The sequence below is a fragment of the Microcebus murinus genome, chromosome 16, assembly GCF_040939455.1.
Source record: "Microcebus murinus isolate Inina chromosome 16, M.murinus_Inina_mat1.0, whole genome shotgun sequence".
NCBI classification, from domain to species: domain Eukaryota; kingdom Metazoa; phylum Chordata; class Mammalia; order Primates; family Cheirogaleidae; genus Microcebus; species Microcebus murinus.
In genome coordinates, this window is record NC_134119.1 from 53,217,986 (window position 1) to 53,235,931 (window position 17,946).

General features: G+C 59.6%; 1 protein-coding gene across 4 annotated transcripts in view; it reads left to right on the top strand.

Annotated features, from left to right (window-relative positions):
* The window catches only part of PPP2R2C (protein phosphatase 2 regulatory subunit Bgamma), a 133,108-nt gene that overhangs the window by 78,994 nt on the left and 36,168 nt on the right, over positions 1 to 17,946 (top strand). For all 4 annotated transcript variants that reach the window (XM_012747682.3, XM_075992946.1, XM_012747681.2 and 1 more), the window contains exon 5: positions 899 to 1,076. In XM_012747682.3, the coding sequence (XP_012603136.2) occupies positions 899 to 1,076 (178 nt within the window). The remainder of the gene's footprint in view (positions 1 to 898; positions 1,077 to 17,946) is intronic.

Consider the following 17,946-nt stretch of genomic DNA (forward strand, 5'->3'; position numbering starts at 1 on the left):
GGAGCAGGCCGAGGGACACCCCTGCCAGGCAGGCTGCACCCCAGGGGCTGCCGCCTCTGCGTCTTGAAGGAAGAGTCAGAGTTCAGTGGAGTGAACGAGGGAGAAGGTTCCGGGCAGAGGGTGTGGGGGAAGAAAGGCGCGATGTCCCATGCTGTCGCAGGGACCCCTGCGCCAGCTCTCCCAGACGAGTCTGTGTAAGGCAGGCCGCAACAAGCAGCCCTGCCTCCGGGGCTGCACGCGGAGACGCATTTCTCGCTGTGGACAGGTCCAGGGCCGTGTCCTGGTTGTGCGCGGCTCTCCTGTGCCCTCCCCGTCCCGGGCGCCTCCGCCCCTGAGGCTTGGGTCCTCGCCTTCCAGACGGGGAAAGCGAACCCCCTGCCTGACTGCCACCCACAAGCACCAGCAGTGCCTTGCTCACATTCCCACCGGTCAGAACTGGTCACATGGCCGCACCCAGGTGCAGTGGCAGCAGGGAAGTGGGGTCCCCACCCGGCAGCCACTTCCCAGTGACAGCACTGTATCACGGGAGGGAGACGCTAGGGTTTGAGGGACAGTTGCGGCCTTTGCCACGGGATCTTTGCATTCCATTTCAGAGATGAGGAAATTGGGGTGCAGAGGGCCCCACTCAATCACTCAATCAGAGACACACTTGTCCCTGCCAGGGCCCAAAGCAAGCCCAGGAGCCTGAGCTAAGGAGGCGGCCTTTACCGCAGGGCGAGGTGGGCCGTGGACGGCCACCCGCTGCCACTGCCTATCTCAGGCCTGGCAGGCTCAGGGCTGGCGCCCACGCCAGTGCTCCACCTCTAGTCTGCGTGCCACTGCCCGACGCTGCCGCCTGGCCCCGGCCGCCGCGCCGCCTCCCTGCGCGGCCTCCGCTCTGACCGCCCCTCCTGCGCAGGTGCCGGTGCTGAAGCCCATGGACCTGATGGTGGAGGTGAGCCCCCGCAGGATCTTCGCCAACGGCCACACCTACCACATCAACTCCATCTCCGTCAACAGCGACTGCGAGACCTACATGTCGGCGGACGACCTGCGCATCAACCTCTGGCACCTGGCCATCACCGACCGGAGCTTCAGTATCCTTGGCTGCGGCCCGCGCTGCCGTCTCCCGCGCAGGGCGGCTCCGGGTGGGGCGGGTGGGGGCTGCTGGGCTGTGAGCAGGCTGCTCTGGGGGCTTCTGTTTCGCTTCGCTTCTTCAATGAGATGCCTGCTGGCCCCCGGGGTGCGAGGCCCAGGTCTGGGATCATACGTTGCGTCTCTTTCTGAGAACTTTAGAGTCAGGGCTGCTGAGTGCTGTGTTGGGTCCGCTTGCCTCTCCCGCTGGCCCGGGTCCCTGTCATCCTGGTGCCTCACCAGAGGCCAGGAGGGAGGTGGAGCCCTGGAGGAGGGACAGCTGACACCCCTCAGACAGTCGGCCAAAGGCTCCTCGGGACCCTCTGTGGGGCCCAGGGCAGGCGCTGCTGAACAGCATTGGGGTCCTGCCTAGGGCTTGGAGTGACAGCAGGGTGTCGGAGGCCCAGCTGGATCGGGGTCCCAGGGCCCCGGCTCAGAGGTCCCTGTGTCAGGGCCGGCTCGAGACAATAGCACTGATGAGCCCCACTGACTGGCGAGGAAAGAACTGCTGACACAGAGCACTGGCCTGCGATGGGCGAGGCCTGGCCCCGGGAGCTTCTGCGGACGGCAGGGAAGGCAGGCGGTTGACATGCCACCACTCTGCAGAGCAGTGATGACGATGGTCACAGCAGTATTCAGTGTGACTCTGTGTGCCACAGCTGTGCCTGATATCAGCACGTGTTAATGTTAACTCATTTCATCTGCACAGCAACCCTGTGAGTCAGGTATTGTCACGATCTCCCTTTATAGATGAGGAAACTGAGGCACAGAGAGCCTGAGGTAACCTGCTCAAAGCCCACAGTCTCCGAGTGTCGAAGGTGGCTTTCAAACCCAGGCCCTCTGGCCCCGGAGCCCGCTTCTGACCTCTGCACCCAGCTGCCTCTGTGAGGGGCGCTGCCCGGTGTGTGACGGGGGCGGGAGGGCCCCCAAGAGCCTTGTGCCATCAGACGCCTCCCGCCGGGCGGCCCTGGCACTGGAGCTGAGCAGCTCCTGACAGTGGGGCGCCCGCCCGCTGCCAAGACGCCCACCAGTGGCCGCAGCCCTGGAGCAGCAGCCCGGACTTGCGGCGGGAGTGCGGAGCGGGGCCGTGGGGAAGGAGGGAAAGGGTCGCGGATGGCTTGGGGCTGGAGCCAGCATGGCCAGGGAGACCCAGGAACTAGAGGGAAGGGCCTGGGAAGGCTGGGAGCACAGCCCCGGCTGCGCCACGCCCGGCACAGGGCGCTGGGCAGACGCGGCTTCAGAGCCAGAAGCTTCTGTGTGAGTCGGCCGCACCCAGCAGCTCCATGACCTTGCGGTGTCTCACCTCTCTGAGCCGCGCCTTTTCGGCGCCCTTGCCTCGTCACGCGGGAGGGAGTGTGCGTTGTCGGTGAGCCCCATGTGCCGCGCCGCGCCGAGCCGCACTTGGCGCTGGGAAACAGGGCATCGTCTCCCGTCTCCTGCCCTCGAGGAGCGGCCCAGAGCCCGGAGGCGACCGGACGGGGTGGGCAGGGAGGTTCGGGACCGGCTGAGGCCAAGCCCAGATTTGCCTGGATGTGGAGGGCCGGGCCGGGCTAAGGCCTGAGCCCGTGTCCTCAGCGCCGGAGCGGAGCATGGGTCGGCCAGGACTTGCTTTGCCGCAGGGCATTTACGGACTTGCCCTCAGGGGAGGGCTCCAGGCATGGCTGGCGGGCGGACTGCTCCCCGCGCCACCTCCGTCCCCGCTCTGGCCTCAGTCTCAGGCTCCATGGGGTGGTCAGCTGGGGCCAGCAGCTTGGGCCCACCCTCTCAGAATAAAGTCCAGGAGAAAAGCGACAGTTCTCTCCGCTGTCCTGCCAAGACCCCAGATGGTGCCCACAAGCTCTGACTGGGCCTCGGGGCGCCCTCTGAACCCTGTCTGTGCGTTGCCGGGAGGGGGAAGGCGGTGCCTGATGGGCCCGGCTGCACTCGCGCAGCCTCCCTGCCCCCAGCATGGTGTCTGAGTGCAGGGCGGGGGGCGGGGGGCTTTGGAGGAGAAGCAGGTGCTGCCCAGGAGCTGGCGGCCTTTCTGTGGCTGTGTGAGCAGGTGCCCGCTGCGAAGTCCCAGGCTGTTGGCTGTGTTCCTGGCAGAATAAAAGGCAGGGCTCCAGGTCTGCTGGTGGGGAGGGGACTCACAGGGCTTCCTGGGCAGTGTCCTGCAGTTTACAAATCAGGTGCCACTCAAAGACAGTGGTAAGGTTATTGTCACCCTGGTTTACAGATGAGGAAATGGAGGCCCCAGAGACATGGGGCTGCCTAAATCCCCAGCTGCGAGGGGCAGAGCTGGGACTCATGCTCTCGGGCCTGCACCACCCTCCTCGAGGGCCGGCCTCCTTCCACCTGCCCAGTTTCTCTCTCTGGGCTGCTGTGAGGGCTCGATGACACTATGGCGCTGAAGCCTGTAGGGCCCGGGAGTGCACTGTAGGGCCCGGGAGTGCGTAAGGGGTGTGATTCCGTCGTTTATTCAGCGTCTAATTCCTAGCGCCTCTGCTGTCCTGGCTCGTGGGACGAAGGACAGAAACTTGGCCGTTCCCTGGAGGCCTCCAGGGCTTCCGGGGCCACGTGGGCTGTGTGAGGGATGCGGTCCTCGCTGTAGCCCAGGGTCCCCGCAGCCGCCGTGGGCTGCAGGGCGAGAGTGAGGGGGCGGGAAGCAGCGTGGGGGCGGGAAGTGTGAGGGGCTCCCTCCTGGGGCTCCGGACTCACAAAGCTCCTCCGCGGCTGTCACTGCCTCTGCGTGCCATGTGCTCTTCACCTCACTTTTCCTACTTTTTCTAATTTGTATTTTCTTTCCGTTACTTTATTTTTGCCTAAATAACTGTCTTGTGAAAGGGAGTTTAACTTCAGTGCCACGTGCTAAAATTAAGCGCACCACGTGCCGTGAGCAGGAGGCAGCTGTGATGGTGAAGGCCATGACAGCGGCGACGCTGACAAGAGCCATCCGAGCGGCCCGGCGGGATCCGTGCGGGCGACTGCTCGCCCTGGCTCTGCGCACGGCTGGGGCTGGGCAACAACTTCGCCCAGCTAATTCAGTTTTGACGGATCCAGACTTCAAGTCAATTAAATAGCCACGCATGGCTAGTGGCTGCCAAACTGGGCAGCTCAGGCGCTGCGTGCTGCCTGGCAGGCCCGGGCGGGTCCTGTCTGCAAAGATGGAGGCACGCATGCGCTCGGGCATCAACGGCGGGCGTGTGCGGAACGGTGGCCTCCTCCCTCTCCCCTCCCTCCCTTGTCAGAAGACTTGAACCCTTGCTTGTGTGTGTCTGCGTTTTGTGACTGAGGGCTGTGCCGACCTCCCACCTGACTGCTTCCAAGGAACGAAAAGCATTGTAAGCAGGGGGGCCACCTGCCAGCTCTGGGGGGCTACGTGTGTCATGGGTAGATCGGGTTCCAGGGAGAGAGTAGGAGCAGGGCCAGGCGTGGCCATGCACAGGAGGTGGTGGAGGAATGAGATCGTGAGGACAGACTTTGTAGATTTGGGCTGTATCATAACTGTTTTGGGACCAGCGTGGCCACAGGACATTCATACAGGTTAATCGTGGACAAGAAGAGAGGACTGATCCATCCCAGAACTGCAGACACAGTCCTTGCTAGTCACCACTGTCAGCCCAGCCTCCTCGTGCCACCCTGAACACATAGCTTGTACCCTGTCCACGTGTTGGAGAGCACGCCATTCACTTGCAGATATTTACTGAGCACCTACTGTGTGCCAGGCCTGTGTTTGGTGCTGGAACTAGATAGATACTGGTACTGCCCTCCAGGGATGGACAGATCAGAGACCATTAGTGGCGTATCCGGAACTGGAGCAGGTGATCAGTGCGGTGGAGAGTGACGGGGACTTTCTGTGGATTGGGGGTCGCTGGAGGGCCTAGGGGACTTCCCCGGCTGCAGACCCTGTAGTATACATCTGTGTCAGACCTCCTTGTACCTTCCAACTTTGTGGAAATGAATTGTTAGTTGATCAAAATATAAGCCATCCTGGGCGTTCGCAACAGGGAATGTGTATAGAACCCTGAGGATTCGGAGCTGGGCTCCTGGCAGCCCGGCCTGCAGACGTAGGGGTTCAGGGGTCTGTGGTTGTGGAACCTCTCCTGATTGTATTAATTCACCGGGAACCGCACTGCACCTGGCTGTCCCCACGCCTGCTGCTGCCTGGCCACAGGAGCGAGCAGACGCCTGGAGACGCCTGGAGCAGAGGCACAGTGCACGCCGGCGCGCAGCCTGCCTTGGCGGGCAGCAGTCGGCACGGTGGGCCGCAGGTGCCGGGCGGGGCTGGGAGCAGCTGAGTTATCAGAACAGGCATTTCCTTTCCGACTGGGAGGAGGCCAGCAGGCAGCTGTGGCTCCGCGCAGGGCTGGGGACGCCCTGAGTGTTTGAGGCCCCCTCGAGTAAGCCCCGCTGCCGAGGAGGAAAGCGGGCTGGGCCTGCCCGCAAGCAGAGGGAAGGGAGGCGTGGCCGGGTCGCGGGGCTCGCACTCTCAACGCTGGCCCTCCGGCGTCCCACCCGTGGGGTCGGGAAGGGCTCTGCTGCGTGACCATCTCCGCACGCCCAGTCAGCAAAGCTTTCCATCCCAGCAAAATCGGGTTTTAACAGCTGTGTCGGGAGAAAGGAAATGTCTGTAGTGAAGGAGACAAGAGGCAGCGTTCTGACTGTCTGACACAAAGAAAGGACTCAGAGGGCATCTCTGCCGTCACCCATGGCCGGCTGTCCCGAATCGAGGATCTCCGTGCTGCCCGGGCGCTCAGTCTCCAACGCGCAAACACCAGGACCCTCCCGGCTCCTTCCTCGCTCTCATCCGCAGGATGGGAGGAGGCCCCGAGCCCCGGCCCTGGCCCCGCCCGGCCAGTTGGCCTCTGCAGAGCTGCCAGGCGGCGGGTCGGGGCGTGTCAGCCCTGCCGCAGCTCTCAGAGGCCCCGCAGCCTGCGACGGCCTCGCCCAGCGCTCAGGTTCCTGCGCAGGGGATTGCGCGGGCGGGCTGGGTTCCTGTCTCGGTGGGGGCAGAGCCCCGCCCTCCCAGGCATGGCCACCGGGCGCCTCTGACCTGCCCTCGCCACACCCCTCCTAGGCTGGTCAGAGCCGCTCTGGGCTCCTTGGCCTCCCTCTGGTCGCACGAGTTTTCCGGCACTAGGAAGCCTGCCCGTTTTCTGGTGGAGGCCTGTCCCTGGCCCTGCCCTCCATGCGGGCCGGCTCACCCTGGAGGCTTGTGACCGGTTGTAGAGGGACAGGCTGGGACTTCACCTGTTGTGTGGCCCTCAGGATATAGATCCCCTGCTCCTGTCGGTCTGGCCTCCGGTGGCTTAGAGACCCTCGAGCCCAAACACCAGCGGGCGGGGAGGCCTGCGCTCGGCCCCACTGCGCAGCTCCTGGGCCACCAGCGTCGAGTGTGGGACGGCGGAATTCCTCATCATGAGGCCATTCATGAGGATTTGGGAATCCGTCACTCAAAGGGCCTGGTACCTGACTCTTAAATAACAGCCCTTCAAATATTTAAGATGGTGCTCATAAAGCCCCTGCTTCTCTGACCTAGCGGCCGAGCGCTTTCTCCCCAGCGCTCCTTCAACACCTGCTTAAGCAGCCTCTCACCTTTCCCGCCGGCGTTTCGACTCTGTTACGCAGTGCTGAGTGACTTCTGTTGAGTCCGATGTGTCTTAAAGGTGACAAACTGCACAGGAGGCCTCAGCCGATGGACCTCTGCTTTATTTTTAGCACTGGAGAATTTTAGAGATGGTTCAGTTGATCCCCCCACCCCCGAGCCATCTCTCATGGTGGAAGCTGGTGTCACTTCAAGCTTCAGCCGGGAATGAGTTCCTAATCCCCTGTACGGAGCAGGTCTCCGCAGCCAGGCGGGCTGGAGGGCTGTAGCGAGCGGCTGCTCAGAGCCTCGGCCAGCACACTGGAGCCTGCTTGTTCTCTGTGTTGGGAGCAAGGGGGGCCCACCAAGGCCACTCCACCTGCCAGGCCTGTGCTGGGCCAAGGAGCCTGGAGCCCGCGGTCCACCCATGTCTCTGCCACTGGCCCTGCCCAGTCGCGCAGGCTTCCTGGGCCTCACTTTTCTCATCCACGTGATGGGAGGTGCCTTCTGTACCAGGGCTGTGAGGGCCAAACGGCCTGTGAGAAGGGGGCCTGATGTGGTGTAGACCTGTGACCCTCACCCTCAGGCACCTTACAGGCTGCTTCCTCGTCCCACGCACAGGACCAGTCTGTAGAGAAGGAGACTGGGATGCACCTGCCCGGAACGCTCCGTCCGTAGCTTATTGGACAAGAACTGATGGTAAGAGTGGTGGCTGTGAGTAGGGACTCCTGGTGCTAGTTCCAGCTCTCCTGCTACCTGCCCACGGTCCTGTGCACTCATTCGCTCATGTGACAGTATCGACTTAGAGTCTGCTTTGTGATGAGCATTTGACTAGGTGCTGAGGACACAGGCAGGGTGTCTGCTGGGGCCTGCAAGCACAGTTGTATAGGTTGTGCACTGCGCGAAGGAGGTGGTGAGTGGGGGCAGAAATCCAAGCCAGGCATCCTGGAAAGAAGGGCATTTTTTTGCTTTTCCATCCTGCACAGAGGAGTTGACTTTGCGTAATTTGCACAGAGGCACCTTTGAGTGCATGAGGATCCTGATACTTCCCTCGAGGGCTTTCTAGTTGAGCAAGAAGATGGGTGCTGAGCAAAGCAAGCCTCAGTGAGCCCTGCGGCCCCGTGTCCTAGTGCATCCAGAGCCCAGAGGCCACCATCACTCTCACCCTGATGATGGCAGTGACCTACCTGGCTGCTCTTCTTAGTCTAGGAGCCCAGACTGCCAGGTCAAACCTTGCCCCAAGACATAGTGACTCTGTGTCCTTGGTCTGCCTACTCGGACCCTCTGTGCCTCAGCTCCTCACCTGTACAACGAGGAGGAGCCCTGCATACACCACAGGATGCCTCGGGGACTGGGTGTCACGACAGTGTCTGTCAAGCCTGGCAAATAATCGACCCCCATCATCACTGTCATTAGCTACGTGTCCCCTCTTGTCTCCTTAAGGCTTGTTGTCCAGCAGCAACAGCAAATTTCTTTTTTAAATGGGGACCAGATCACGTCACTCCCTGTTCAGAATCCTCCAGCAACTTCTGCCAACTTGGAGTAAACTCCTGTCCCTTTCTGTGGCCTCTGAGGCCCTGCACCCCTTCCCCCCTTGCTTCTTCCTCCTCCCCTTGCTCCCGGGGCTCGGCCTCCCAGCCCCCCACCGCTGCTGAGCAGCCTCCTGCTGCAGCGCACTGTGCCCTGGCTGTTCTGCTGCCCGCGAAGTCTCTCCACCCAGATGCCCTCAGCCGCTCGGTGCAGAGACAGTGCACCTCCTCAGAGAGCCCTTCCCTGCGCAGCCTGCTGGAGCTCGCCTCATGGGGTCCCTTGAGGTCCCTGTCCCATTATCTGTTTATTTCCATGTCTCCTTTGTGGGCTGCAGCTTCACGAGAGCAGGGACCTTGTCTGTGCTGCCTGGGACGGCGCCTGGTCCAGAGTGACGCTCCAAGAATGAAACAAGCGCAGCAAAGTGTGATGGGTGTTGGGAGGAGGGAGGAGGACTCTAGCCCTGCTAGAAGTCTCCTAGACAGACAGGCATTGGTGCTCGGGCTTCCGTCCTGGACCTGCCGCCTGGGCCCCTGGCAAGTGGCTTCGCCTTCGTGGCCCCAGTTCCCCTCCTTAGCCTGGCTGGCAGGCCATCTTTCACCTCCCAAGTCTCTCTTGGTCTGGCCAAGTGCGACCTGTGTTATGCCAGCCGCATGCTGCAGCTAGCTTACACCAGCTGGCAAGAGCCAACTGAACTTGTCTCTTCCCAAATCCATATCGTGGACATCACTTTTGGTAGCTTGAATTCGGCCATGGTGGTAGTATTTCCAGATTTCTATAAGCACTGCAAAATTGATTGGTTCCTTCCTTCCTCGTGGAGAGGCCGTTGTTCAGGTTATCAGCACACCCCTGCTTTGGGGCCTTAACAAGGCCAGGCAGGTGGGGATCCGTCTCCACGTGACCAAGCACCTCCTGTAAGCAGAGTCGTGTCTGTGGCGTGGACCCCTCGCCAGCCAGTGCTGCCTTGGGGGCAGCATCTCTGCCTCCCAGGCTGTTGTCACCTTTGCTGAGCACTCAGTCTGTGCCACACAGTGTCCTGAGCACACTGTGCGTATTAACTTACTGCATCCTCCCAACAGCACCATGCCGTAGGCATTAGCAGCGTCCCCCTTTGACAGATGAGGAAACTGAGCCACAGAAAGGTCAAGTAATCTACTCAACATCACACAGCTGGCAGGTACCAGGGCTGGGATTCAAACTTGGGCTGTCTGGGTGCAGAAGCCATGCACTTAAGTGTCTCGCTACACTGCCCCTCGTCATGGTAACAGCCCCTGTGACAGCCACTGTTTATGGCGCGTTCCAGTCTGCCGGGGCCTGGGCTGAACGAATGCACAGCGCAGCTAGTTGCATTTCACTCTCATGGTTGTACATTGGGGTGGCACCATCATGCTCCCCACTTTGCAGATGTGTGTTGGGAAAATATGATTGATGAATTAATGAGATGTAGCTCATAAGACCATTATTTTATTGTATCACCCTATATTATTATATTAAAGACAGAAACAGGAGTTTGCAGGGTTTTGCCCTGAAGGAATGTGTGGACTCAATGGTTCACTTATTAGAGACTGCTATCATGGAAAAGCTCTCAAATCTCTGGTAGGGATGTTTTCCAAAAAGGCTTTCTGGTATCTCAAAATCTATAAGCTTCCCTATGTCTTGAAAGACAAGACAAGGCAAATATGGCCCACAGGATGGGAGCCAGAGACAATGCTGAGTGCACTTTGCCCAAAGATGCGCCCCGGTAGTTATGAACAACCTGTTTATTAAAGATGGTTTCCTGCTCTCTCCTGTCTGTCTACCTTTAAGTTCATAATAACTAGATCAAAGAAATGTAGAGTCACTATGCCTCTTATGTTATTCCTTTGTTAATTGACAACTACCTCTTAGAAATTAGAAGTTAGCCCCTAAAAGACTTTGTACCTGTTTGTTCACCTAGATAGATTAGAGGCCCCTTGAGAGGACTTTTGACCCTCTTTGAGCCTCTTTTCAGTAACCCCTATGCTCAGAGCCCACGCTCCCCACGCTGAGCTGGCCCAGCCTCTCCCTCCCCTGCTGCCCCTCTTAAGTCCTCCTCTCCCTTCTGCACAGAGCCCAGCTCCCTGCGAGGCGCACGGGCCCCCCATCCTCCCCAGCCCAGCTCCGCCCGTCCACCCTCCTGCCCTCGTGCTCCAGCCACCTGCCCTCTCGCAGCCGCTCTGAGCCTGTGGTCTGCAGAGACGCCCTCCCCGGCACACGGCAGACACCCCCACAGACTCCGCTGGGTGACTGCCCCTTGGCTCAGGCCTCAGAGGACCCTTCCCTGACTCTCTGGCAGCTCAGGGCCTCGTGAGAACCCCCTCCCCACGTGCACCTGTGTGTCGGTCCTGGAGCATGGACCACGGCACTAAATCTGGCTCCCCTGCTGGGCTGGGTGCCCCAGAGGTCAGGACGGGCCTGGCCTGCCCTGCTCGGTGCCCTGGGCCTGCACCTGCCTGGGCGTGCGTCCGGCGCTGCCGCCCTTGGCTTCCCCTCCCGAGTCTCAGACACCAAGGCTCGCACTTCACAGCCCTCCACAGCCCTCCAGGGCTGACAGGCATTGCGCCTCTTGCAACCTGCTTAGTTTTAATTTTTTTTTCAGAGGGAGGGAGAGAAAGACTCTGATTCTTGATTCTGATTTAATTACCTTTAGCTTTAACCACGTGATTAGGTCTTTTGATACGTGTCATCTCTTGAAATCCTCGTTAGAACCCTGCAAAGCGGAAGGCGTCAGCCCATTCTACAGGCTGAGTCTGAGAGGTCGCCCAGGTGCTCGGTGGCGGGGCCGGCCTTTCAAGCCCTGGTCTTTGAGGTTCAGAAGTCAGCGCGTTCTTGCCATTTCATAGCTTGGCGGTTTCTTTCTAAGCACTTAGGAATCACGTAAGTGGTGGAGCCGTGTAGACTTGCGCGTCCCACGGAGAGAGGGCGGGGCTTAGTGGGCTTGTGCAGTGGGCCGTCACTGCCCCTCGCCCGTGGCCCCAGCAATCTGGGTTCCCCTCCCCAAGAAGGATCGTACCATCGTCAATAGGATGCTCTGAGCAGAGAAGGAAGGAAGCTGTTGCAGGCTAAATCGTGTGCCCCCTAAATTTATCGTGTTGAAGCCCTAACCCCCAGAACCTCAGAATGTGACTGTGTTTGGATACAGAGCCTTTAAAGAGGTGATTAAATTAAACTACAGCCCACAGGAGGGGCCCTGACCCAGTCTGACAGGTGTTCTTACAAGAAGGACTCGCAGGCGGCAAGGCGGCATGCACAGAGGAAGGTCTCTGTGAGGACACAGCACGGAGGCGGCCACCTGGGAGCCAAGGAGCCAAGCCTCGAAGGAACCAGCCTGTCGAGTCCTTGATCTTGGACTTCTGGCTTCCAAAACTGTGAGAAGCGAATATGGTTCAAGCCACTCAGCCTTTAGGGTTTTGCTGTGGCAGCCAGGAACCCCCGTAGCGCCTGACGCGTCTTGGCCTGGGTGCTCGCAGCCAGGTCATCTTTTGGAGAAAATCTGGTTCTGAAAATAAAAGCAGGTTTTCAAGACTGCCTGTATGCAGGAGGCCTTCCAGGGCACCTCCCCGTCCAGCGTCCCTGGTGAGCCTGTGTGGCAGACCTTTTGTGGCGTGGCCATTGGCAGGGCCGCCTCCATCCCTAGCTCCAGCTGCTTGGTTGCCATGGTAACGGCCTCCTCCATCCTGAGAACAGGCTCCTGCCGAGACCTCTGGATGAACCATGATTTGCTCAGTTAAATCAATGGAGTCCGAGGCTGTAGCCTTCCCTTTCGTGGAACCCTGGTCTGCACCAGCACCTGCCTTCCTCAGGACACAAACCTGTCCAGCCAGCCTCAGCCTTCAGACCTTAGGGGTGCTGCCCCGTGGGGAGAGCTGCAGATTGTGTTGCAAATGCATTTACTCCAGGAGAGTAGGAGGAACACTGGCTGGAAGTTCGGAAGCCAGGCTTCCAGTCCTCACTCTGGCATGGTTCCCCGCGTGGCCCTGGGCATGTCACTGCCCCGCCCAGGCTGCCTTCCCCTCCTGGGTGGGGTTGGAACTCAGGCAGCCCCTTCCTGTAGGCCGGGCTACGTGCCTGGCGGTGTGCACGGCTCTCTGGGTTAGTACCGTGTCTCAAGCTATGTCCTTGCAGACTAGTTTGCTGTGGTGTCTCCACTAAGACCCGTCATGACCTCCGAACTTGGCAGCGGTGCGTGGTTCTGGCGCGACCCTGGCCGGGCTTCAAGAGACCAGGTAATGCCCTTGGCAGCAGATGAAGGAGCTTCTATAAAAACCTCTGCAAACCTGATGACTGTGCAGACCTGTACGGATTATGTTTCTGCGTCCTTGACAGGGAGAACCACAGACCTCGTTCTTAGGCAGGACAACCCCAATTTCTGAGGCTTGTTGACTCCCCCGGGGGTGGGCTCTGAGCCCGAGGGACTGGTACGAACAGCTGAGGGCACTGGCATTTCTACTTGGCAGGGCGAGGGGCTCCTCATACTGGGGGTGTGGCGTGGACAGGACCCCACCTGCCCCTCCAGGGCTGCGCTCGCTCCATCTGGCACTGACGTGGGGGCTGCACGTGTGCAGAGGGCTGTGGGCCAGAAGCAAGATTGCTCTTTGCTCTAGACCTGGCTCGGCAAAAGTCCGCCCAGCGTGGGGGCAAATCCACCTACTTATGACGTTTTCTTGGCATGCAGGCATGTCCCATGTTTACATATTGCCCGTGGCTGGTATTGTACTACAGGAGCAGAGTGAGGGAGTTACAGTTGCCATAGAGAACTTGGGTCTGGCCAAGCCTGAAATACTCACTTTCTGGCCCTTTATAGAAACATTTGCCAACCACTGGTTGAGAGGCCATACCGGTGAGTGTGCACTCAGCCACTGAGAGGAAAAGGGGTTTCACTGTAAGACATGGGGACTGGGTGCAGACAGCTGCCAGGAACCAGAGGCACCCCCCAGGCCCCTGGGCCCTCCAGCAAGCTGGTATCCCTTCCCTGCCCACTGCCCCACTGTTCCCATCTCATGCTGACAGCTGTGATTTTCCTCTCCTGCTCCCTGAGCTGCAAGTGACACAGAGTCCAGGGAGGCTGAGTCACTGGCCCGAGGCTCCACAGCAGATCATAGGCAGACTTGAGGCTCTCTGGCAGCAGTCAGTGTGTGCCTGTGTCAGGCAGGTGTTCATTTGCAAAGCACCTGCTCTGTGCTGGGCCCTGTTCCCAGCATGTCACATGAACTACCTTAATCCTTACAACAACTCTAGGAGGTAAAGAATACAATGACATCCTGAAGTTGGGGAAACTGAGGCCCAGAGAGGTTCAGAAACTTGCCCACGGATACACAGCTAATAGGTGGTAGCACCTGGATTCACCCAGGTCTTCAGTGGTTAGTGATCACGCTCCTGTGTCTTGGAGGGTGCATTGCGCACTCTGGAGGCCAGCTGACATCCAGTCCTGGTCTGGACCCTTCTCTGCTCAGCCCTGAGCCTCCATTTCCCCATCTACAGAAGGGGTCACAAGGGGTGCACCTCTCTCCACAAGAGGTGGGGGATTGAATGAGCCACAGATTCGAGGTAGCCGTGCACAGGCAGCCTGCTGGGCATGTTAGCTGCAGGCAGGTACCAGGCGCTTGACTGGGCTTTGGGGATATAAACAGGAGCACCACCCAGACAGGCCTGCGAGCACATGCAACCTGAGAAGACGGTGCTGGCAGGCTTGGGAGCAGAGTGCAGTGGGGCCAGAGAAAGGAGTGTGGGAATCGGTCCTTCCCGATGAACTTCCAGACGCCAGACAAGCTGTGTGCTTCCTGGTCAGCAGTGCTCTGCATTCGCGTGGCTGCAGGAGGACAGCCCCTGCCAGTGGCCTGCGCCAGTGACAGTCCATTCCTGAAAGGAAGCCCGTTCGTGCCCTGGCTTCAACCTTGCTTCTCCACTTTAAGGGTCCCACTGTTTGAGATGGGTTTGCAATGTCTGCTCCCTGGCTCCTGATCAGAGGGGCCCACAGTGGGCCCACAAGTGATTCATTCATTCGGTCAGCAACTCTTTACTAAGCACCCACTATGTGCTAGGCACTGAAGGTACAGCAAATAGACAAGTCCCTGCCCTCACTGGAGAGGTGGCAGTAACAGATAAGCCAATAATGTGATTAACGCTTGCAGAAATGTAAAGCAAAAATCATATATCCTAAGCAACATAAAAGAAATAGGTTTATTTTGGGGGGAGGTGCAGTTTAGAGGAGAAGGCCACGTCATGAAGGAGCGTTTGGACAGAGATCTGAAGGACATAAGTGCAAAGGCCCTGCGGTAGGAGGGAGCCTGTCACACCCTGGAGTGATGGGACGCTGCCTCAGTGCGCTCACCCTGGCCGTGGGGGCTGGGTGAGGAGGAACCCAAACTGGATTTGCGGCCATGCAGGCTGATTCAGATGCCAGCTCTGCTGCTTACCAGCTGTGGGAGCCCCGGAGCCTGTCTCCTCCCCTAAGGAAGGCCAGGGTCGCACCAGCTGGCCAGGCGGGGTGGGGTGCGGAAATGCCTGTGAACAGGAATGCTAAATTGGAAGGCCCGTGCCCGAGGGAAGGCTGGGTCCCCTCATCTGACGTTCCTTCTCAAGTCTCGCAGCACACGTGCCCCAGCGCAGCTCTGGGCAGGCCATGGGGTGGGGCGGTGGTTGGGGCATGGAGGTGAAGGAGATAGGGTCCCTGCCTTGGTGCCACCCGCCAAGAGGGAGCGCTGGGCACGTAGGTGGCGTGGTGACACACGGGGGGCGAGGTCTGTGGGTGAGCAGATGGGTAAAGCTCACCCTGCTGTTCAGGCAGAGACCACCACGCCCTTGGGATGTTCTTGAGACTTCAAACGCTGGATGCGGCTGAGGCGGGGGGAGACGGGCCGGGCGGCATGCCGCGCAGCGTCTGCGGCAGGGAAGGCCTCGCAGGGCAGTGGGAGTTCAGCAGCTGTGGGGGAGCTTCGCTCCAGCTGGGCCTGGACACGGACTCCCTGGGGACAGAGATGATGGGGGCAGGGCTGAGGGGCAGAGCAGGAGGATCTGGAGATCGGGGAGCCCCAGCTCTGTGACACCGGTGACGTACGGGAAAGACTTAGAGAGAAGGACCAGGAAGCTGTCTCGATTACTGGGGCTCAGGGCTAGGGCTGCCAAAACAGGGAATTTTAGGGAAAAGCCCAGTCTGGGTGGACATAAAGACATCCGTGATACTAGCATTATGTCCCTGTTGTCATTTCCCAGCTCCCAGGGAGCAACCGGGGCTATCAGTGTCCGGTGGCTGCCGTGACAAATTGCCACAAACTCTGCGGCTCCAAACAACAGAAACGTATTCTCTCGCCGTCCTGGAGGCCAGAAATTCAAACTCAAGGTGCCCGCAGGGCTGTGCTGTCTCTGAAGTTTGGGGAGAGGGTCCCTGTCTCCTCTGGCTCCTGGTGGCTCCATGTGTCCTGGGCTTGTGGCCACATCTCTCTAGTCTCTGCCCCCGTATTCGCATGGCCTTCTCTGGTGTCTGGTTTCTCCTCTTCTGTCTCTTACATAGACACTTGTCATTGGATTTAAGGCCATCTCAAATTCCTTGACCAAATTTGGAGAGATCGCTTTCCCAGCTAAGGTCACATTCATAGTCTCTGGAGGTCGGGACATTATGGACCGCTGGTCCATAATGGGGGCCATAATTGGGGGCCGCTGGAGAAGAATAACTTGTGCTCTGCTGAGGCGTCTGGGGTTTGAGAGTGATGTCCCTTCTCTCTTCTGTCCTGTCTCCGGCATGCCTACCTGTGTCTGACAAGCTTTCCTGCAGAGAAAATGATTCTTAGCTGCCCAAGTACAATTGAAAGTTAAACAAAAGCCCGCCAGACAGTCGGAGTAGAATTAGAAAGAAAAACAGAATATGAATAATTCAGCCAGCTTTGCCGGGGAGGGGACTCCTGACTGCGTCTAATTATGCTTGTTCCCAAGGGAGGCTCGTCCAGAAATGAACCTTGTAAAGCACAGTTTTATGAGTGGGATTTATGTGGCGATTATGAAGCAGAGGACAGGCCACCTGGGGGTTAATCCTTGAAAGGGCACTCCGGGATCATGCCCATCCCTTTGTTTTGCAAATGGGGAAACCAAGGCCTGCAGCAAGGAAATGGTGCTCACAGGTGGCACAGCACACTTCAGAGAGAGCAGGCCCGATGCCCCGCCCAGGGCCCCCAGCTTCTGCCCTGGTGCTGGTCCCACCAAAGCTAAAGCTGCTGCTCATGGTCACTGTTGGCCAAAGTCTTAAATCCACAGGTGCGCGGCCGCAGGGTGTGAGCCGACGACTTCGCAGGGTCTGCGTTTATGGCATGATCATTGCGCTAGGGAGGGCTTCTCCACAGCTACTTCCCTCACCAGGAATCTGTCTTTAGGCTCCTGTTCTATTACAGGTGGAGAGAAGTCCAACGGGGACAGCCCCACTCAGCAGTCCCTTTAGCACACCTTATGGCACCAGCCAAGGGCCAGGCAGCGGGCCCAGGCAGGTCCTGTGGCCAGCTGAGCCAGACATCCTGCGGAGGCCATCCCAGGGACCGAGTGACCACGGGCCTGGTCAGATGCCCAGGCCCCGAGGGACGCTGCGCTGCCCCAGGTGGCTGGCAGGGCCTGTGCCCTGGGACTCAGAGGTGCAGACTGCCTGCCAGGCCCAGGGAGCTCCTGCCAGTGGGGACCCTGCTGAGTCGGCCATGACCATGACTGTCTTCCTCTGCCACGGTAAGGCGGGGACAACCTCTGTGTTTGACATTACTGTTTACCCAGCAGCCACTGTGTCCAAAGTCCGTTGCTGGAAACAGCAAGGGAGGCTTCCCGAGGGTGCTGAGGCTGTGGGAGCCAGGACTCAGAAAGCACCAGGCCTTTCTCCCCACTCTGCCTTTCGTGCTGTCTGCCCTACCACTATGGGCCTGGGCTGTTGGCAGCACCCAGGTTTGGGGGACTCTCTCCCCACAAACCGTACACCAGGCCCTTGACTCCTTTGCCTTTGGAGACCCTGTCTCCCCAGCCTGCACCCAGGCCTTCGATCTCTCGTCCTTGTCCCGCAGCCAGCCTGGGTCGCCATGTCGGGAGTGTTTGCACAGAGGGCTTCTCTGTGTGCCTTTAAACGTTGCAGAGCACCCCGAGCTGGGAAGGCCAGCGCTGGGCGGCCGCGGAGCCAGTCGGGAGGGCCGGTCACGCTGCAGTGACACCAGCCTCGGGGTCTCCGAGGCTTCAAACAGCCCCACTGGATTTCCCCTCCTGCCGCGAGCACGTCCTCAAGCTCGGCTCTGGCGCCGTCTTGCTGCGAGGGAAGAGCGAGGTGGCAGACCACATGCGGCTCTCCAAGTTCCATCTCGGAGCCACGTGCGTGGCTTGTCCCCTCACTGGCAAAAGCGGCGCGTCCTTGTGTTCAGAGAACCCCCAGAGGCCGTCCTGCCCCGCCCCGGAGTCATGACCCGAGGAAATACAGCCAGAACGAGTGTCCCACAGTGACACAAGCAGGACCCCTGTGGGACCGGCATCCCCAGGGCACTTCTGTTTCCAGCACAGCTTCCTTGGCTTTTGTTTGCTGCTCAAGTTCCGCAGAGCCGGTTTAGTCCCTGCCTGCCCTGACCCTTCGTGCAGAATGTTGAGCAGGTGCCGCCGCGCGAATGTGCGTGACATTCCGTACGTGACGACCGTGCTTTTCCTCCAGACGCCATTGCGGTGACGGTCAGTCAGGAAGCGCAAGCCGTTCCCAAGCAGGCAGAGTGTCACGGAGA